Consider the following 20,639-nt stretch of genomic DNA (forward strand, 5'->3'; position numbering starts at 1 on the left):
AGGGACCCCAAGGTGGCCTCAGATTGTCCCCACAGCTCTCGAAGTGGCCCCAGGGTCCCCAAAGGTGACCTCAGGGTGTCCACAGGGATCCCAAAGTTGGCCTCAGAGTGGCCCCATAGTCCCCAAGGTGGCCCTAGGGTCCCCAAAGGTGGCCTCAGGGTGGCCCCATAGTCCCCAAGGTGGCCCCAGGGACTCCAAGGTAGCCTCAGGCTGTCCCCATAGTCCTCAAAGTGGCCCCAGGGTCCCCAAATGTCACCTCAGGGCGGCCCCAGGGATCCCAAAATTGGCTTCAGAGCGGCCCCATAGTCCCCAAGGTAGCCCGAGGCTCCCTAAGGTAGCCCCAGGGACCCCAAAGTGGCCTCAGATTGTCCCCACAGCTCCCAAAGTGGCCCCAGGGTCCACAAAGGTGGCCTCAGGGTGGCCCCACAGAACCCAAAGTGGCCTCAGAGTGGCCCCAGGGACCCCAAAGTGGCCTCAGATTGTCCCCACAGCTCCCAAAGTGGCCCCAGGGTCCCCAAAGGTGACCTCAGGGTGTCCACAGGGATCCCAAAGTTGGCCTCAGAGTGGCCCCATAGTCCCCAAGGTGGCCCTAGGGTCCCCAAAGGTAGCCTCAGGCTGTCCCCATAGTCCTCAAAGTGGCCCCAGGGTCCCCAAATGTCACCTCAGGGTGGCCCCAGGGATCCCAAAATTGGCTTCAGAGCGGCCCCATAGTCCCCAAGGTAGCCTGAGGCTCCCTAAGGTAGCCCCAGGGACCCCAAAGTGGCCTCAGATTGTCCCCACAGCTCCCAAAGTGGCCCCAGGGTCCACAAAGGTGGCCTCAGGGTGGCCCCACAGAACCCAAAGTGGCCTCAGAGTGGCCCCATAGTCCCCAAGGTGGCCCCAGGGACCCCAAGGTGGCCTCAGGGTGGCCCCATAGTCCCCAAGGTGGCCCCAGGGACCCCAAGGTGGCCTCAAACTGCCCCCACAGCTCCCAAAGGGGCCCCAGGGTCCCCAAAGGTGGCCTCAGGGTGGCCCCACAGAACCCAAAGTGGCCTTAGAGTGGCCCCAGGGACCCCAAAGTGGCCTCAGATTGTCCCCACAGCTCTCAAAGTGGCCCCAGGGTCCCCAAAGGTGGCCTCAGGGTGGCCCCATAGTCCTCAAGGTAGCCCAAGGGTCCCCAAGGTGGCCCCAGGGTCCCCAAAGGCGGCCCCAGATCGTCCCCAGGGTCCCCGAAGCGTCCCCGGCCCCGCGCCCCAAGTGAAGCCCCCGCAGACGGCCCAGACAACGCCAGCGACTCGTGTTTATTACAAAAGAAGTCGGTCACCCCGGATTTTTACAAAGGAGCCAAAAAACTACAATTTTCATCTAGTCTCTTTGTACAAAAAAATAGCACTTTGAAAACGGGGGCTCGGGACGGCGGCCACCGGAGTAGAAAAAAGCTCGGCCACGGCCAGAGGGAACAGTCCGGGCACTGGGGGGGTGGGGGGGTTATTGCCAGCTGGGGGGGGGGCACAGGGCCCGATCCTGCGCCCACCCCCCCCGTGCCGCCCCCCCCGGCGCGGGTGGTTAAAGCCGGCAGGGCGGCCCCAAAACCCCCGTTTTTTCCCCCAAAACCCCAACCCCGGGCGGGCAGCGCAGGCTGGGGGCGGCGGGGTGGGAGCTGGACCCCCCCCCCCCAGACCCCCCGCCCCCCCCCCCCCCGGATCAAGGCACGTTTTGCTCCCCGCGGTCACCGGAGGCATTTTGGGGGGGGGGACACGGGGCTGGGACCTGGGTGCCGCAGAGCCTCAATGGGACAAACTGGGACGAACTGGGACAAACTGGGACAAACTGGGACAAACTGGGACGACCGGGTCCAGCTGCCCCCTCCCCAGCGATGGAAGCACCGACAGCTCCAGCAGCGTCACCCCCACCCCAAAACCCCCCCCCCCGGGACCCCAAAATAATGGGGGGGGGGGGGGCAGCGTCCCCCTGCCCCCGGCGTCTCCTCGCTGCCGGCCGCGTTTCCATAGGAAAATTAAGCTCCATCAGCCCAAAAAAGCAAAAGGGGGGGGGACAAGGGGGGGGGGGGGGGGACACGGCACCGGGGTGCTGCCACGGCTTTGGGGGGGGGGGACACCAAAAACCTGACGGCAAAACCCCGCTGGAGCTGGGGGCCGCGGGATGGGGTTGGCACTTGGGTCCTGGGGGCCCCCCCAGGGCTGGGGGGGGGGGGGGGGGAATAAATCGACGCTTAAATTAACCAAATCCTGCTTTCTACTGATTTTCTGTAGCTTCCAGTATCGGGGGGGGGGGGGAAGGGGAGGGCCGCGAGGCGCCGGGGGGGCCTCATAGTGCTTCACAGGTTATTAAAATACAAATGCGTAAAGTTTCCTATATAAAAATATACAAATGCAAAAATATAATATCGGGGGGGGGTGGGGAGGGGAGGGGAAGGGCCGGCCGGGGGGGGCGGGGGGGGGGGGCGCCTCGCTCGCCTCCTCCCTCCCTGCAGGGCTTTATTTAAAAAAAAAAACAGAAAAAAAAAACAAAAAAAAAAAAGGAAAGAGGGTAAGGAGGCCTTCACGCTTCACAGTTTGGCTGCGTTTCCTCCAGCCCCAGGGGGGGGCCCGGCGTGGATTTGGGGGGGGCCCCCCCCGCTATAAATTTGGGGGGGGGGGTCCCCGGCTCCGGGAGCGCGCCCCCGCCGCGGGGCAGACCCCGAAAAGCGAGGACGGGGCTGGGGGCAGCGGGGGGGGGGGGCTCGCCGGGTGATGCTGAGCGCGGTCCCCTGGTGGTCCTGGGGGGGGAGGGGGGGGGCACGAAATTCTTCCCAAAAAGCCCCCAGAAAACGCCCCCCACGCACGGGCCGGGAGGGGGAAGGTGCCGGGGCTGCCCGCGGCCCCCTCCTCTCCCCCCCCCCCCAGTAACCTCAGCTCCAAACCATCCCCACCTCCAAACTGGGGCCGGTTCCCACCTCCGGGGGGGGGTTCCCAGGGGTCGTCCCCCCCCCCCGCCGCCGCCACCTGCTCGCTGTCCGCGCCTCGCCTTCCTCTGCTCGGAAACAAAGAGATTTCACCCCAAAAAAAAGCTCCCGCCTCGGGAGCCGGGGGTGCTCCAGCTCCGCGTCCCCCCCGCCGCCTGGTTTTGGGGGGGGGGGGGGGGAAGGAGCCGGGCCCCCCCCCCCCCAGGGGCTCCTTCCTGGCCGGGAGGGAGGGAGGGGAAGGGCAGCGAGGGGCTGCCAGCAGGAAGAGGAGGGTGGGGGAGGAAGAAAGGAAGGGGAGCGAGCCGGAAAAAGCCAGGCGGGGGGGGGGGGGGGGGGAAGGAAAAAAAAGGAAAAAAAAGGGTTTTCCCAAATCATCCCCATTTCGAACACCCGTTTTTGCAAGCCTCGAGGAAGCGCGGCTGGAAAGGGGGGGAGGAAACAGCCCCCCCCCGGGGCGGAAACGCAGCGCCCCTCGGCCACCGGCCCCCCGCGGGCACGGATTTTGGGGGGGTTATCGGCATTCCCGGGAGCGAGGACAACAAAAAAATGCATTTCCTGAGGTCCCGGAGGGCCCCCCCCAGCCTGTGTCCCCGTGTCCCCCCCCCCCAGCCCCTTCCCGGGTCCCAGCCCCTCTCCGACAGCTCGAGTGAACCTGCACGAAATCCTTTCCGAAGCGCTTCCGCGCGCTCGGGGGATAAAAAAAAACAAAAAAAAAAGACCAAAAAAAAAAAAAAAGGAGGAAAAGGTTCCTCGCTGCAAAACAAAAATCAGAACTTCCAGGGAAAAAGGGGCGGGGGGGGAGGGAGGGCAGCTGGTTTTTACAAGGGGTGAACAAAAAAAAAAAGCAAAACCTCACCCAAATAATTACAAGGAAATTAAAGAACAACCTAAAAGCAAAGCGTACAAAAAAAGACCTGGGGGTGGTTGGTTGGTTGGTTTTTGTTTGTTTTTTTGTTTTTTTTCTCTTTTTTTAAGGTTACAACGAAGGTAACGGCGGGTCTGAGCCGCGGCTCGGGCACTGTCCGAACCGCCCCAGAGGGTCAACCTGTTCCGAGATAAGGCATCAAAGGGACCAAGCCATGGTCGCAGCAAAACCTCTCCTCCCTCAAACGAAGACATTTTATATTTTTATATATATAATAATAATATAGAATCTTTTTTCTTTCTTTTTTTTTTCTCCCTCTTTTTTTTTTGTGTTTTTTTTGTTGCTTTTGTTGGTTTTTTTTGTTTTTTTTTGGTTTTTTTTTGTTTTTTTTTGCTAAAAATGTATTCCAATGATCGTATGCTTTTACCAAAGGCATGATGGCATCGAAGGCTAGCTACGGAGGGGCAGATGGACCTCAGGGAGGGAGGGCGGGGGGGGGAGGGAAAATAATAATAATAATAATAATAAGAGGGTCAAGCCGAAATTAAAAAATATATATATATATAGCTCTGGCCTTCGTGCGTGGTCACCGGGCCCCGGAGGTCGGCCAGCTCACGGAGGGCTGCGATCCCGGGGAGGAGGAGCTGGGCGTTATAGTGCTGGGGGGGCGCGGGGGGACGCGCCCGGACGTCGCCCCCGCGCTGAGCGTCGCCGCCGCCGCCGCCGCCGGCTCCGTCCCCGCTCGCCTCTCGGCCCCGCGCCGCCCGGCGCCGCCGCCGGTGCCCGCGTCCCGCCCGGGCCCTCAGAAGCCGTTGCCGCTGATGTTGATGGACTGGAGGTCGGCCACCTGCATGACGTTGATGCCGCTGCTGGCCAGGCGGGCGATGCCCTCGGGGCAGATGGCTTCCATGGCCACCATGTTGGTGGCGATGAGGGCCGAGGGGGTGGGCCCGCCGTTGCCCTCCGCGGCCGCCCCCGTGTCCATGGGGACGGCGGAGACGTTCATGGCCACGCTGTTGGCCGCGCCTCCCTTCTTGTTCTGGTGGGTCTTGATGTGCTTGGAGAGGTGGTCGCTCCGCATGAAGCGCTTGGGGCACTCCGGGCAGGCGAATTTCTTCTCCCCTGCGAGCGAGAAAGGAGGAAGGGGTCACGGGGAGGGGGGTTACAGGGTCCCCCCCCATCCCACCCGGAGCAGGGGGAGGGAGGCAGCAGCCCTGGCGCTGCCCCGAGCCCTACCCGTGTGCGTGCGCTTGTGCCGCTGCAGCTCGTCGGAGCGGGTGAAGCGCTTCCCGCAGAGGATCCAGGTGCAGATGAAGGGCCGCTCGCCCGTGTGCCACCGCAGGTGAGCCCGCAGGTGCGAGGTCTTGCCGTACACCTTGCCGCAGCCCGGGATGTGGCAGATGTGCTGCTTTTTTTTACCCGGATCCCCAGAGCTCCTGGAAGGAGTCCGAGGGTTACAACGGCCCCCGAACGCGCCGAGGGGGGATCGGACGACGTGCTTTGCGCCCCGCGTTCCCGTCACCGCCGGAAAAAAGGACGGGGATCTCTTGGGAGAGTCCCGAGGAGGGCACAAAGATGAGACGGGGCCTGGGGCAGCTCCCCTGGGAGGAGAGGCTGAGGGACCTGGGGCTGGTCAGCCTGGAGGAAAGAAGACTGAGGGGGGATCTCATCGATGTTTGTAAATACCTGAAGTGCGGGAGACGGAGGGGTTTGGCCAACCTCTTTTCAGAGGTCTGTGGGGACAGGACAAGGGGCAACGGCCACAAAATGGAGCCCAGGAAGTTCTGCACGAACATGAGAAAGAACTTCTTCCCGGTGAGGGTGACGGAGCGCTGGGACAGGCTGCCCAGGGAGGCTGTGGGGGCTCCTTCTCTGGGGATACTCAAGGCCCGTCTGGAGGCCTGCCTGGGCAGCCTGCTGTAGGGAACCTGCTTTGGCAGGGGGGTTGGACCCGATGACCTCTCAAGGTCCCCTCTGACCCCTACAATTCTGTGCCTCTGTGAAAACCCACCCCCAACGAAGGGGAGCGGCCAGCAGCCGTGCCACCACACCCCGGGTTCCATCCCTCGCCCCCGAGATGCGCCCCTAAACGCGGCTCCCCCTTCCCAGGTGGGGCCGCAGAGCGTTTTGGGGCCGTGGAGGGGGCCCCCCCTTACCTTCCCTCGCTGTCCTTGCAGTAGGGGCAGGTGCAGGCTTCCCTCCGCACCTTGCGGCCCTGCTGGGGCTGGGGGTCCGGGCTGGTCTCTCCTTCCTCCACCGCCGCGTTGTCCTCGCCCAGCCCGTCCCCGCTGGCGCCGTGGAGGCCCAGCTGGGCGCTGTGGTCACCTGGAAGGAAGCACGGGGCTTGCTGCGGGCTCCGGCCGCGTCCCCGAGCGGCACAAGGGGGACGAGAGGCGCCCCCCGTGCCCGGACCTCGTGCCCGACGCCGAGCACCCAGCGACGGGCAGCACCCACGCCCGCAAACCCTCCCGGCGGCAGCCGCGGGGCCAAGAGGGGGAACCCCTTCGCCTTGCCAGCTTGAAGGAGCAGCGGGAGGTTGTAAATCCCTCGGCTCCCCGTGGGATTTGAGCCCTGGGAATCCCACCGCCAGCTCGGCCCCCCCCCCTCGCGCCGCCCCACGCCCGGCGAGCGCGTCCGAGGCAGGAGCCGGGTTCCCGGCACGGACGGACAGCGCACGTCACGCCCGCCACCTGCCAACTATTTCAGCTATTTCGGTTCCCCGAGCACAGAAAAGAGCAAAAAAACCAAACAAACCTGTAAACCCAGCAGCGCTGCCTCCTGCCCAGCGCCCTCCGTGCCACCTGCGCCCGCGTTTCGCCGCCTCCCGCCCTCGCCTTCCCCCGGCCGGGGCCGTTTGCCCTCTCCTCTCCCCGCAGGCAGCCCCGGGACGCGCCTCCTCTTTTCGTTTTTTCCCCTAAACCGCCTCTTTTCCCCTCGATTTCTGGGCTGGGCGAGCCGGCTCGCCCTTCCTGACACCTCCCCGCTTTAAACCCGACGAAAGCAACGACCGACAGCAGCAAACACGCGGAGCAGACGCAGGCCCCCCCCGGCAGACCCCCAAAAAAGACATCGATGAATAAATGAGGCCGCAGCAGCCCGGCCCTCGGCAGCACCCAGCAGCTCAGCCAGGACCGGCACGCGCCCCGTGAATTACCGCGATTACCGAGCGGGAGACAGAGACGTAGATAAAGCTGAAAAATCAGCTGGCGCCGCTCACCGAGGGCGTCCCCCCCCCTCCCGAGGAGCAATTCCCAATTAGAGAAGCCGTCGGGGTGTGGGGGGAAGTTTTTTAGGGGGGGGGGGGAGTTTTTAAGCCCACCAGTTTTCATTGCTGTTTTATCGCCCTGCGCCTCTGCTGGCGCCTAATTGCTTCCCCAGCAGCCCCGCGCGCGCTTCGCCAGCGTTTGATTTCCCTTCGAGCTCCGCTGCTCCATTATTTTCACGCCGCAAAGCTGCGGCGGGCGCGGGGACGGCGGGCTGAGTAATCGCTTTTCGGCAGCGATTAACACACGCCAAGCGGGCTGGCGGCACGATTTAGGGCCGCAGCATCCTCGGCTTGCTCCGAATTCGCCTCTTTCCTCCCGAATTTCCTGCGCGCAGCAGGCGGGGCGGAGGCGGCAGCGTGCGGTCGGTGGTGGCCGAGCCACGGCACGCGCAGGCACACGGGCGGCCTCGCTCCCGGGAGCAGACGGCGCCGCGCTCTGCCCCTCTTCCCCCAAAATCCCCTCCCGACGCCGTCAGGGCTGGTCCTTCCCCCCAAAATACCCCGCCGGGGCTTTCCTGGCCGGCTCCGAGGAGGCGTTAAGGGGACGGAGCGGGGCGGCCAGCGCTGCGCAGAGCCGCGCGGGGACGGCTTTGTCACCGAGAGGCTGCTGGGGACGCCGGGGACGTGGCAGTGCCCCGCTTCACCCCACGTGGGGCAGGGACGGGGACCGGCTTCCAGCTCCTCTCTCCGGTACCTTCAGCAGCGAAATTTGCTCTAAAATCCTGTTGTTTTGGTTTTTTTTTTTTCTCCAGGTGGCACGCCAAGAGGTGCTGGCGCTGACGAAGGAGCCGCCTGTGACTTCTGGTGGCCGCGCGCCGGGCGCTCCTCCTGCACCCGCAGGGAGCTCCACAACCCGGCGAGGCTCGGGGCCGAGCTCCGTTACCAGCAGGTGTCAGTGGTGCCCCGGGGAGGCTCCGGAAAGAAGAAAAAGCACCCAAAAAAGAGATGGGAGCAGCTGCAGCGGCTGCGATGCCCCGGCTCCGATGCTCCCCGCGAGGACCCGTGCTCGTCCGGCGGGAGGAGAGCTCTGCCCTCGTCCTGCTCACCCGCAGCAGGGCTGGGGTTTGGTTTCTTTCTTTTTTTTGACAGCTTTCTAAGCCTCGCAGCTACCAGACCAGAGATTTCCCATTGCACACGCACCGCCCTGGGCGAGCTGCTGCCAAAAGGAAGGGGAGACACGCGCGCCACCCCCCCCAAAAAAAAAATACGGAGGGGGAGAATCCAGCACGGGTACCTTGGAACCGCTTCCGTCTTCCAACAGGCAAAAGCCTACGCAGCGTTTTACCGTCTGCTGGCACGTCATACGGAGGGGGAAAAAGCCCAAGTCTTCCTTCTGCTAATCTACGGCTCGCATCTAATTAAGGTATAAATAAATTACGGCAGGGGAAGACAGATCCTGTACGTACACGCTTCATTCTTCACGTACCGGGACGCGCCGAAGCCTCCAGAATATCGCAGCTCCAGGAGAAAACTTGGCGGCAAGCGCCCAGCCGGATAATTTATGTTTATTATCTCCACTAATATAGATTACTTCTAAGACTAAAGCTTTTGTGAGGGCTGCCAAGGCCCCCGGTCCCCGCTCGGGTCAATGAAGCCCTGAAAAAAAAAATCGACGAGCAGCAAGAGCGAGGGGGTTCGGTGAGGATTAAAACGAAGAGACCCTGGGGGGCGCAGGGCCAGGATGGACTCGCCTGCGAGGGGACGGGGCAGGGGCTGCTCCCGCTCTGCTCCCGTGTGCGGCTCGGCCCCGGCTCGCTGCTGTTGGCTGGCATTAAAAGGCCAAAGCGCTGAGCTCCTGGCTCGCCACGTCCCTGAGACAAGGTGCTTCTTGTCCTCTGGCCGCTCGTTGGAGGGAAAAAAAACCGCTCGGGTTGAGCGGTTGTATTTAGCAAACCGAAAGGAGGGGAGAAACGCCCCGCGGGCACGGGACGGGGCGGTTTTAGGGCCACCCCGGGTGACCTTGGGAGGGGGCCAGGCGGAGGGGGACAGGCGGACGGTCAGGCGCAGGGAGGAGCTGGGGGAAAAAAAATGGTTTCTTGTGCAAACGCCGCAGCGCTGGCAGCTGCAGCCCCGCCGAGCGCGAGAGGAAAGGCGGGGGGATAAATCGCTGCCATGCACCAGAAACCAGCTTCGAGGGGGGGGGTAAATCGCCACCACGCACCAAAAACCAGCTTCTGGGGAGGGTAAATCGCCACCACGTACCAAAAACCAGCTTCTGGGGGGGAAAAAATCACCACCACGTACCAAAAACCAGCTTCTGGGGGGGGATAAATCACCACCACGTACCAAAAACCAGCTTCTGGGGGGGAAAAAATCGCCACCACGTACCAAAAAACAGCTTCTGGGGGGGAAAAAATCGCCACCACGTACCAAAAACCAGCTTCTGGGGAGGGTAAATCGCCACCACGTACCAAAAACCAGCTTCTGGGGAGGAAACCAGCTTCTGGGGGGGAAAAAATCGCCACCACGTACCAAAAAACAGCTTCTGGGGGGGGTAAATCGCCACCACGTACCAAAAACCAGCTTCTGGGGAGGGTAAATCGCCACCACGTACCACAAACCAGCTTCTGGGGGGGGAAAAATCGCCACCACACACCAAAAACCAGCTTCTGGGGGGTGTAAATGACCCCCGCGCACCACAAACCAGCTCCCAGGCGCGACGCGAAGTTTTCAGAGGCCGTTTTCGGGCCGGGGCAGCACAGCCCTGCGGCATGCAGCCGGGGCCTCGGCAGCCCTCCCGTGCTTCCTGGCGGCGGAGGGTAGACGGCGGGCACGCGCCTGCGAGAGCCGGAACCCAACCTGCCCGGCAGCTCCGCAGCCCTCCCCGCTTCCTCCTCCTCGTCTCCTTCGTTTGTTTTTCCGGCAGAGCCTGCCGTGGGCCGGTGCTCGCCGCTCTCCCCAGGGCACCCCAGCGCCGTCCTGCAGGCGGACGGAGGAGAATTGAACGGAACGAAGTACGGTTTGGGGAGGCAGGCCCCCCCCTGTTTTTCTCTCGTTTGATTTCCTCGCTCGTTCGCCAAACGAGTTCATCCGCAGCGGAAGCTGCTCGCGGGAACTCGCCGGGCTCTGGCTTGGCAATTCGGGGCCACGGGCTCCACGTGGGGAGCTCCGAGGTCAGGCTGCGGCACCCCGAGCGATCGCGCCTCGCTCTGGGATTTAACGACCCGCGAAGCCACGCAGGGATTTCCGCAGCTCCTTTACCCGGAGGCAGTTTCTGCGCGTCACAGCAAGCCCCGCTTCCTTCGGGAGGAGGAACTAACCCCGCACGGGGCCGCGGGTCTGCGGCCGCCCAGCCCTGGGCCAGCCTGGAAGCCACCTCCTGCCGTCCGCAGAGCCGTGGCCCCCCCCCCAGGACTCACCGACCACCTTCGGCGCGCTGCGAACCCAAGCACGCCGCTCCTCCGCCCTCCGAATTCCCCCCCTGGGCTGCTGTGAAATTGGGGTTTTGCCCCTAATCCTGCCAAAGCCGGTGCCCCGGTGCCCAAGGGGCGGCCCTGCCGGAGCGTCCTTGCCCTGTGGCACAGCGAATCCTACACCGAAGCGCGCCGAAAAAGAGATGGGGTTGGGTAAGGGGAAGCAGAAACGGCCCTAGTGATGCGCGAGGAGGGCCGGGGCACACCCAGGGAGGCTGCGGAGAGGGGAAATCCCCGCTCCTGAACCTCCGAACCTCCGGTCCCACCTGCAGCAGGGGATTCGTGCCCGTGCCCTGCGCCACGGCCCAGCCAGAGGCCCTGGGCGAGGGGAAAAGGGGAAGGGGAGGGCGAGGGGGGAAGAGGAGAAAGGGAGGGTGAGGATAAGAGGAAGAGGAGGACGAGGATAAGAGGAAGAGGAGGGTGAGGGCAGTGCCGTGCGACAGCCCCGAGCCGGGCGGGGAGCCCCTGTGGCAGGGAGTCCCGTGCTGCCGGTGCGCGGCACCCAACCAGTCCGACCAGCACCGCTGCCAGCGCGCTCCCAGCCCCACCGTGGGGAGGAGGAAGAGGAAGGAGGAGGAGGAGGAGGAGGAAGAGCAGGGCCGCCCCACAGAGCCACCCCCGAGCCCCTCGCCGTGCCGACGGCAGCTTTGCGGGGGGCACGAGCCCCCCAGGAGGGCCGCAGCCCCCGGGGGGGGATCGCTCCTATCGTGACGGGGCCGAGGACCCCCGGGGGACCCGCGCGCCCCTCCGGCACCACTCGCTATCGGGGCGAGGACAGGGCTCAGCCGAGGAAGCCGGGGGGGGGCGCTTCAAATCCAGCCCGGCCTGGGTTTAGAGGAGGAAATTTCACAAGATAATTATTTTCTGAAGTGATGTCACGGGATGGGGGGGGGGGGGAGCGAAACGAAAACAATTCCAGCGCCTCGAGGAGAGATCCTGTCCGGGCTCGCCGGCCCGAGACCGACTCTGATTTTCCCCTCCCCTCCGCAGCCGATGCCACGCGGGTGGCTCGCCGGGGCCCTGCTACAAAGCCGCCCTTAAAAGCGGCAAGCGGGGACGGGCGGGGGACAATCGGGGCCTTGTGGCGGCGCCCCGCCGCCCGCCAACAGCCCCGGGAGCACGAAGGCACCGCCCGGGGCCGGGGCCGCGCTCGGCAGCCGGGTTTCACGGGGTTCCTTCCTTCACCCGGGCTTTTTCCTTTCCCAAGGGCGTCCCCGCGACGCTCGACGCCGTGCTTCGGCCACCAGCCCCCATCCAAGCGCCGGCCGGAGCCTGGGAACGGGGCTGCTCCTGCCGAAAGGCCCCGGGGCGGGCGATATCCGGGGCTCGGCGCGAACGTGGCTCCGGGTGGGGGGCTCACCGCGGCGGGGCCGGTCCCTCGGTGTCCCGGGCTGTCCCTCGGGGGCACGGGGATGAGCAGGATCCGTGCGCGGCGCGGGGACGGCCGCCTGCTTCGGTCTTCGCCCGCCGGCGGGGACAGACCGGGCTCGGCGGCGGGACGAGCACGGTGCCACGGCGGCGTGCCCGGTGCCACGGCACGGGAGCGACCCCAAAATCTCGCTCTCCGCGTCCCCGACAGAGCCACGGGGCCGAGGGACCCTCCCCGGGGTGGAGGAGCCCCTTCCGAGGGCTCGGCGGCTTGACACCAGGCCAGGGCCTCGGACGAGGGCTTCGGCTGCAGCGCTGCCCCACCGGGAGCCGCGGCTGCCCAGCACGTACCGGGGCCGGGCAGGGCCCCGTATGTGCCGGGGGCTGGAGGAGGGCAGGGACCGGGATTTGGGGCCGAGCCGCCCGGCTGCCACGGCTCGAGGACACCGGAGAATTCCCTCGGCTCCTCCTCCCCTACAACGAGCTCAGAAGGGGGAAGAGAAACGGCAGCACCGCGAGCTTCCCCGAAGCTCCCCCCGCCCTGCGGAGCCACGCAGGACGCGGGATGTCCCCTTCCCAGCACCGGGGGGGGGCAATCGGTGACCCTACAGAGAGCAGGCACCTGAGCACCGCAGCACCCGGAGCCCCCACGGCACCCAAAACCTCCTTTTTTCGCCCCAACGCCGTCCTGGTACCCCGCTGGGCTCGGGGAGCGGCGGCGGCACCGGGCGGGATTTTGGGACAAGGCCAGCGGGGCCGTCCCCTCCCCGGCGTGCCGCCCCTCGCCGAGCCGGCTGCGGGGCCTGTCGGGCCGCGTGCCGTCCCAGCTGGGCCGCCAAGCTCCCAGTTAACTCCCATCGCCTCCCAGTTAACTCCCATCGCCTCCCAGTTAACTCCCATCGCCTCCCAGTTAACTCCCATCGCCTCCCAGTTAACTCCCATCGCCTCCCAGTTCACAGCCCAGCGAGCGCCGTGGAGGCGGCGGCTCGAGCAGGACGCCACGGGCTAATTACAGCGCCAGGCGCTGCCTCGCTCCCACAGGCCAAAGGTTGCTTCTAAAAGCCCCCCTGTTTTTTTTGGGGGGGTCCTTCCCCTCCTCGCTTTGCGGGGAGGACACCGAGAGGCTTCCCCCCGCCGCGAGGGGCCGGGACGGTGCCGAGCCTCCTCGACCCGCTGCCGTTCCCCCGGCCGGACCTCGGCGAGGGTTTCGCTTCCCCCCCCCTCGCCTCCCTGGGAAGCGGAGGAGCTTCGTCCTGCTCCCCCCAAAAAAAAAACCCTCCCGAGCCTCTGCCTCGAGCGGGCAGCGGGCACGCAGAGCCCCGGGCGCAGGCGGTGGGCGCTCGCGGAGCCGTCGGAGGCCAAGCGCGGAGCTCGGCGCGGAAAATTCGGGGACGTTTGACCAGCAGGGGAGAGGCCGAAAGGAGCCACTCCCTTAAACTGCCACCAGCGGCCAAACCAGAGGGGACCCGAAAGGTTTGCAGCCCCCCCCAGCGAGCACGGGAAACCTCGTCCAGGCTGGATCCGAGGCGCGCAGCTCGACGCCGGGGAGGGAGCGGGGCAGAGCGGGGTGCTCGGCCCCGGCCCCGCGCCCGAAATCTCGGCGCCTGCCAGCCCCCGGGGCCACCCCGTGGGCCCCAGCGGGTCCCCGCGGGCCCTTTGGGACCCGCAGCCCCGCTCCGTTCCTCGAGCCGAAGGACGCCGAGGAGCCCCGTCCTGGCGGGGGGGCAGCTGCCGGGCTCGGCGGGCTGCGGCTCGGCGCCTGAACGCGCTGCCGGGCCGAAGTGGAGGAGGAAAACAACCCAAAAAAAGAGAGAAAGAGGAAGAGGAGGAGGAAGAGGAGGCGGCGGGGAGCTTGGGGGGGGTGGTCTCGGCGGCGATCCTCCCCGCCCCACCTCCGAGGGCAGAGCCAGGCGCGGATACAGGAACCGGGAGGTGCCCGGGCGCTTCTCAGTGCCTACAACCAGCCGGGCAAACCCTGGGGGGGGGGGGGGGGCAAAGAAATGAGCCCCCCCCTGTCCCGGGGACAGAGCCCGTGGGGCTCTCGTGAGGCTCGGGGCCATGAGGCTCAGCCCCAGCACGCCGCTGCCCGCGACAGAGCCGCCCGCGAGCCGGGGCTGCCGCCGCCACGGCCCCAAATAGCGCCGCGGAAAAACCCGGCGGCGCCTCTCGCGAGAGGGGGAGCGCCAGGCGGGTCCGAGCGACGCTCCTCGCGGCCTCTCGGCCGGGACCAAATCCAGCCGCGGGCCTTTCGGCTGCAGCCAGAACGGTGGAAAAAAATAAAAAATAAAAGGAAAAGGAGCCTAAGAAACGAACCCGCCCGGCGCAGGAGCGAGCGGAGACTTCACGGCCGCGGTTTCGGCCCCGTCTCGGCGCTTCCACGTGGCAGCCGCGGGGTCTGGGATGGGGGGAGAGCTTCGGGGGGAGCGGTGGGAACGCGCCGTTCCCCCCCCCTCCCTCCCGGCCCCCAGCTGGAGGCTAAAAATAAAGCGGCCGCTCGAGGCAATTCCCCAGGGCCTTGCCGCGGTTGTTTGCTTGCAGGAGGGCGGCGGGGGCTGAAGTTCCTCGCCGCCTCTCCCCGGGTCCCGCGCAGCCGGGGCTCTCCCTGCAGCCCAGCCCCGTGCCCCCCGCCCTCCCCACGCCGCCCCCCCGCTGCCCGGACCCCCCGGGGGGGCCGCCGGGGCCTCGCACCAGCCCGCGCTGCTCTTCCCCCTCAGCCCTGCGTCGAGGCCGCTTGGCGGCGTCCCTCCCCTTTCCTCTCCTTCCCCGCTCCCAGCCGCCCCCCGGGCTCCCCTCGCACCTGCTCAACCCCCCCCAAAAAAGCCAATTCTACCCCAAACTATCGCTTTCGGGGTCTTCGAGCCATCGGCACAGCCTCGCCGCTTCCTTCCTGGGGCCGGCACAAGCGCCAGGCCACCTGCCGGCTCGACCCCGCCTCGATCATCCCGGCCCCAGCGACGCCGGCGCTGGGGCCTGCGCGGTTTCTCCTCCCGTTTTTCCCCCCCCCCGTGGCTTACGGGAAGGCAGCGAGCCGCCAGCACTTACCGGCGGCGTTGGCGATGGCCAGCGGCAGCCCCGGCAGCTGGTGCACCTGGATCCCAGAAGCTCCCAAGGCACTGAGGTTAATAGTCTGGAGGCCCGGCACGGAGGAGAGCTGGGCGGCGTTGACCGTGACGGTGCCGCTGGGGAGGGAGGCGATGGGGGTGAGCGTGGTGCTGGTGCTGCCCGTCTGGCCCAGCGAAACTCCCTGCATGGGGGCCAAGGTGATTGTCTGCGCCTGGGGGTTCTGCACCTGCAGGTTCTGGAGCTGGATGGTCTGCCAGCTCACCTGCCCGTTGGGCCCCACCGTGGGCGTTCGGATGATGATGGGCCCCGAGTTGGGCACGGCCTGGAGCTGCAGGTTCTGCAGGGCGTCCTGCGAGATGGCTTGGGTGGCGAAGGTCTGGCCGGAGAGCGGGGCGGTCTGCAGGGTCTGGATCGTCTGCCCGCCTTGGACCAGCTGCGGTTGGATCAGGATCTGCTGCTGCTGCTGCTGCTGCTGCTGCTGCTGCTGGCTCTGCTCGCCCTCCTTCTGCTGCCCCGGCTGCAACGCCACCGCCGAGACCGGGCTCTGCAGGGAGTCCGAGCTGGGCACGCTGCTGGCCCTCTGCGGCGGCTGCGCCTGGACGTTGGTCCCCACGGCGGCGCCGGTGGAGAAATTCATGATGCCCACGTTACTGGTGGTGGTGGTGGCCGAGTAACTGTTGGCGGTGGTGAAAAAGGAGCCGGAGCTGGCGTGGGACGTGGCGCCGTTGGACGAGCTGATGGCGGCGGCGGCGGTGGCGCCCGAGGCAGCCGGCTGCGAGCTGCTGTCCGGCGAGCCCGAGCCGCTCAGGGTGACCGTCTGCGAGGTGGGGGCCAGGCTGGCGGCCACGCTGTTGACGGGCAGCAGGGTGATGTTGCCGTTGAGGGCCACGGGGACGTTGGCCACGTACTGGGTTTGCCCCGAGAGGGTGCTGTTGGCCAGGCCCACGCCCTGGATGGGGACGGCCTGCTGCAGCAGGTTGGGCATGGCGATCAGGTTGCCCGTCCCCGCTCGGCTCGTGATGATCTGCTGGTTGGCGCCGGGGATGATCTGGAGCTGCCCGGAGGCATCCTGCTGCACGTTCACCTGGGCGGGGGCGGCGGCGAACTGCAGCTGCTGCCCGTCGATGGTCTGGAACTGGGGGATGACCTGGTACTGGATGTTGGGGATGACGCCCGGCAGCCCCGTCAGCACCTGCTGGTTCTGCAGGTTGGAGGCGGCCGTCACCACGTACGGCCCCGCGCTCACCGGCCGGCTTTTGGAGGAGGCGTCGCCGCCGCCGTTGCCGCCGTTGCCGCCATTGCTGCCCTGCTCCTTGGAGGTGGGCGTGCTGGAGCCGGCGGAGATGATCTGCCAGCCGTTGGCCGACTGGGCGATCTGGGCGGCGGCGGCCGTCAGGTCCAGCTCGCCGCCGCTCCCGCCCTGCTGGCCCTGGGAGCCGTTGGAGTTCTCGTTGGGAGACTCGATCCTGCTGCAGGTGGCCGCCAGCAGGGCCAGCGGGGAAGGCTGCGACTCCTGGGAGGGAGAGGAGGAGGAGTTAAGGGCGGGGGAGGCGGCGCCGCGGGCAGGCCGAAAATAAAAAAGAGAAATCGGAAAGGAAAAAAAAAAAAAAGAGAGAAGAAGGCAGGGAGGAGCGTACTTGGAAAAGATAAACACTCCTTCCTGAGAAAACCCACCCACAGCCGGAAAAATACAACTGCCAGCCGCCGGGCTGTCAGGCCGGGACAGACCCAACCCGCAGAGCAAAACCCCGCGGGAGGGAGGGCAGGGGAGGGAGCCCGGCACGCACAGCACGGGGAGACGGCTCCTCCGCCCCAGCGCGGGGGAACCTCCCCGCGGGAAAACAGCTCCCGGGCCACGCAACCGCTCTTGGGCAACCGGGAGAAGGGCCGGCCGGGGCTGCGGTGTCCGCTGGGAGTGTGTGTGTTGGGGGGGGGGGTGCGTGGGGCACGTTTTTGGGGGCGCCGTGAGGATCCCCGGGGGCAGGCGCTCGCCCTCCGCTTCTCTCCCCGGGGAGAGGAGCCGGCGCCACGCTCGGCTGGGCCGGGCAAGCAGCGCGGCTCGGCCCCGGCCCTGGACTTTGTGCCGGGGGCAGAGCGGAGCCGCGAGGCCGTGGCGGAGGAGGCGGCGGCGGCGTTGTCGGGCCTCGCACTCACCTGGCCCTCGCCGCCGGCCGTGCTGCCGTCGCTGCTGCCCTCGCCTTCGCCCTTCTCGGGCTTCACCGCAGCCATCTCATCGGGGCTCTCCTGGTCTGCGCGGGAGGGAGGCGACAGCGGGAGTTAGAGACATGTCTGGGGGGGGGGGGGGGGGGACACGGGGGGGGGACAGGGGAAAGGGGGGGGGGGGCACGGGGAAGGGGGCGGGGGTGCTGCCGGGCGCCGAGCAGAGGGCGCTGCCAAGGGGAGGTGGCAGCGGGGCGGGGGGGGGGGGGGGGGGGAGGAGGAGGAGGAGGAGGAAGAGGCGGCGGCCCCGGCCCGGCTCCAGGCCCCGGCTCCTCCCCTCCCGGCCCGGGGCACTCCCCGGCCCCCCCCCCCCGGCCGCCCTGAGCCTCCCCTTTCCCTTCCCCGCTGACCGGGAGCCCGCCCCCCAACCACCCCCCCCCCCGGGATCCACCCCCGGGATCCACCCCCGGGATTCCCCCGGGCAGCTCCAAGCCCCGGGGATCCTCCGGGAGCCTCTTCGGCCAGGATCCCCCCCCGCCCCCCCCCACGACAACACCCTCGCTGCCCCCAAACCCGCCGCCTGCGCCCCCCCTACACAACGCCCCCCCCCCGTGCCTCGCCCCTTCCCAAGGATATTTCCCCCCCCCCCCGGTTAAAAAATCCCCCCCCCCCCCCCCCGCACGGTCCCCGACCCCTCCCTGCTGTGCCCCCCCCCCAAACCCCGGTGTCCTCTTCCCCGGTGCCCCCCCCCGCATCAAAAGCCCGTGCCACTGCTGCTCCCCCCCCCCCCCGGAAACCCTACTGCCTTCCCCGGCCCCCGATCCCCGCTGGCCCCCCCGGAACCCCCCTGCCCGCCCCCCAAACCCCAGTGCCCCATTCCCCGGTGCCCCCCCCCCTATTTCCCAAACCCCAGCGCCCCTTCCCGGTTGCCCCCCCCCCCCCCAAACCCCGGGGTCCCCGTTTCTGCCCCCCCCTCGCTGCCCCCCTCGCCTCCCCCCCCCCGAACCCCTCTGCCCCTCCCGACCCCCTCTGCCCCCCCCGAACCCCCTTCCCCCCCTTCCCGGTGCTTCCCCCCCCCCGAACCCCGTTTCCCCCCCCTTCTCCCACCCCCCGTTTCCCCCCCCCCAAACCCGGGGCTCTCATCGCTGCCCCCCCTCGCTGCCTCCGTTGCCCCCCCCGACCCCCTCTGCCCCCCCACCCCCCCGGTCCTCCCCCCCCCCCCTTCTCCACCCCCCCGTTGCCCCCTCCCCATTGCCCCCCCCCGACCCCCGGGGCTCCCACTGCTGCCCCCCTCGCTGCCCCCGGTGCCCCCTCCCCGTTACGCCCCCGACCCCCGGGGTTCCCTCGCTGCCCCCCCCCGCCCCCCCCCCCCCTCGTCGCCCCCCCCCCTCGTCCCCGTCCCCAGCCGATCCCCGCCGCCCGCCCCCGGGCCCTGCGGGTCCCTCCCCCGAGGCCGCCCCCCTCCCCCGGGTCCCTCCCCCCGAGCACAGGGCTTTCCCCCCACCCCCCCCCCCCCCCCCGGCCTCGGCGAGGCGAGGCCCGGCCTCGGCGGGGCCCGGCCCGGCCCGGCTGCGGGGCGGGGCCGCCGCTTGGCCCCTCCGAGCGGGCGGGCGGGAGCAGAGCCCCTCGCCCCCCTACACCGGGCCCAGTCCTTACCGCTCATGGTGGCCGGGGGCCGGGCCCGAGCGGCGGCGGGGCGGGGAGCAGGGGGCGGGCGCGCCCGGCGCGCTGAGGCCGCGGCCTAACCCCGCCGGTGACCGCCGAGGGGCTGCCGAGGGAGGGAGCCGCGCGCCGCGGCCCCGGCCCCGCCGCCCCGCCCCCGCGGCCCCGCCGGCCAATAGCGGGGCGCCGCGGGTGGTTGAGCGACGGCGGCCGGGGCCAATGGGGAGCGAGGGCGGGTCGGAGGAAGGGGGAGGCCGGGGGGAGGCCGGGGGGAGGGGGGCGGCCCGCGCGCCGCCCCCGCCGCCCCGCCCCGGGGGGGAGGGGGGGGGGTTGAGGGCGGTGGCCAATGGGGAGAGGGGAGGGGGGGAGGCCCGAGCGGGCGGCCAATGGGAGGCCGCGCGGGCTCGCAGGGAGACCCCGTATGGGAGCGGCCGCGGCGGCGTGCGAGGCGGCGTGATGGGCGCGCGGCGCAGCCAATAGCGAGGAGGAGGCGAGGGGGAGGCGGGGCGGGGGCGTGACGGGCGGGGCGGGCGGCCAATCGGCCGCGCGGGGCTCTCCGCCCGAGAAGGCGGGCTCGCAAACTGACGGGCGCCGCGGCCTACCGCCGCTCGGAGGCGTCGGCCGCGGTCGGGCTGCGGGCCAATGGGAGAGGCGGACGGTCTCAAACTGGCCAATGGGCGGTGTCGGGAGGCGGGGCGCGCGGCCTGGCTGCGCCCTTGGAGGGACGGCTCGGCGACGCAGGGAAGGTGGTGGAACAGCCGCCATTTTAGGGCTGGCTCCGCCCCGGCCGCGGCCGCCGCTGTGCCGTCGGCCGGCAGCCCCCGGGTCCGGGCGGCGCCCCGGGGGGGTCCTACCGCTGTCCCGCTGCCTTAGTAACGCGGGCCATGTCGCGACAGTGCTGCAGTCCCGTCCCCAGCCCCTTGTCACAACGCTGCAAAGCCATCTCAGACCTGTCGTGACAGCTGCCATCCAGCATCGGGCCTGGTTTGGTGGGGCCTTGTCACAGTGTTAACAGCACCAGAGCCCTGTCGTGACACAACCCCAAAGCCCTGTCATGATGTTAACACCCCCAAAACCCTGTCACGACACAAACACCCCCAGAGCCCTGTCACGACACAAGCGCCCCCAGAGCCTTGTCACAATATAAACAGCTCCAGAGCCCTGTCAAAAACCCAAACACCCCCAGAGCCCTGTCACGACAGCGAGTCCTTCAGTCGTGCCGCAATATGTGACAGTGCCCATGCCTGTCGTGACGGGGACTTGTCAGCACCCCGACAACTCGGCGTCCCCTCCTCTGGCACGAGAAACCTTGTCCTGGCCCAGAAGGCATCGAGGGAGCGCGTGGTGGTGGAATTTGGGGACTTTCACAGAAAAAAAAAAAAAAGAAGAAGAAGAAAAAGAAAAAAAAAAGCCCCGTTTATTAAATAAATGAGGTTTTTGATCACCAACGAGCACCGAGGCACCCGCCGTGACATGGCCGCGCAGCCACCCCGGCGGTGGGAGAAGGGCACGGAAGGTGACAGAACCGGGGGGCGAGCGCTGACGTTTTATTTCCTTTTTTTTTTTTTTTTTTTTCCCTTCTCTTTTTGCTTCCCAGTGCCTGGGCCCGGCATCAAAGCCCTCAAGAGCGGCCAGGAAAAGGCAGGATTCCACCCCAAAACCAGCGCTGCGACTCGGCGGGCCGGCGACCCGCCGGCCACGTCCCTTTGATGTGCGGCGGTGACAGCGGCGGTGACGCCGGCCCGGCGGTGGCCGTGCCGCGGGGCCCCCTTCCCCGCTGCTGGTTTTGTGATTTTGGAGGCCCCAAAGTCGATTTTGGAAGCCCCGAAGTCACCTCGCCGCCACTCGGGGCGAGCCCCTCGCTGTCCCCCCAGCCGTCCCCCAGCGCGCTGCCTTCCC

The 20,639-nt window shown here is 67.7% G+C and overlaps 1 protein-coding gene across 3 annotated transcripts; it reads right to left on the bottom strand.

The window, feature by feature from the left end:
• Positions 1-1,259: 1,259 nt before the first annotated feature.
• SP1 (Sp1 transcription factor) lies at positions 1,260-18,890 on the bottom strand. 3 transcript variants are annotated; one of them, XM_066985582.1, is made up of 7 exons: positions 18,735-18,890; positions 17,073-17,167; positions 15,181-16,431; positions 14,898-15,099; positions 5,966-6,134; positions 5,046-5,245; positions 1,260-4,931 (listed from the first exon to the last, which is right to left on the bottom strand). In XM_066985582.1, exons 1-7 carry the CDS (start codon positions 18,739-18,741, stop codon positions 4,612-4,614), a joined length of 2,244 nt encoding a protein of 747 aa, XP_066841683.1. In that variant the 5' UTR covers positions 18,742-18,890; the 3' UTR covers positions 1,260-4,611. The 3 variants fall into 3 exon arrangements, with proteins under 3 accessions (XP_066841683.1, XP_066841681.1, XP_066841682.1); XM_066985580.1 differs by having other exon boundaries at positions 14,898-16,431; positions 18,735-18,889; XM_066985581.1 differs by lacking the exon at positions 18,735-18,890 and adding an exon at positions 17,543-17,606 and having other exon boundaries at positions 14,898-16,431.
• Between the last annotated feature and the right edge of the window lie 1,749 nt (positions 18,891-20,639).

This window comes from Anser cygnoides, chromosome 32 (assembly GCF_040182565.1).
Source record: "Anser cygnoides isolate HZ-2024a breed goose chromosome 32, Taihu_goose_T2T_genome, whole genome shotgun sequence".
NCBI lineage: Eukaryota > Metazoa > Chordata > Aves > Anseriformes > Anatidae > Anser > Anser cygnoides.

Excerpts from the sequence above, each read along its gene's own strand:
- SP1 (XM_066985580.1), bottom strand. Across the intron at positions 6,135-14,897 it reads GGCCATCGCCAACGCCGCCG|GTGACCACAGCGCCCAGCTG; the intron begins GTAAGTGCTGGC and ends GCTTCCTTCCAG. Across the intron at positions 4,932-5,045 it reads GCACAAGCGCACGCACACGG|GGGAGAAGAAATTCGCCTGC; the intron begins GTAGGGCTCGGG and ends TCTCGCTCGCAG.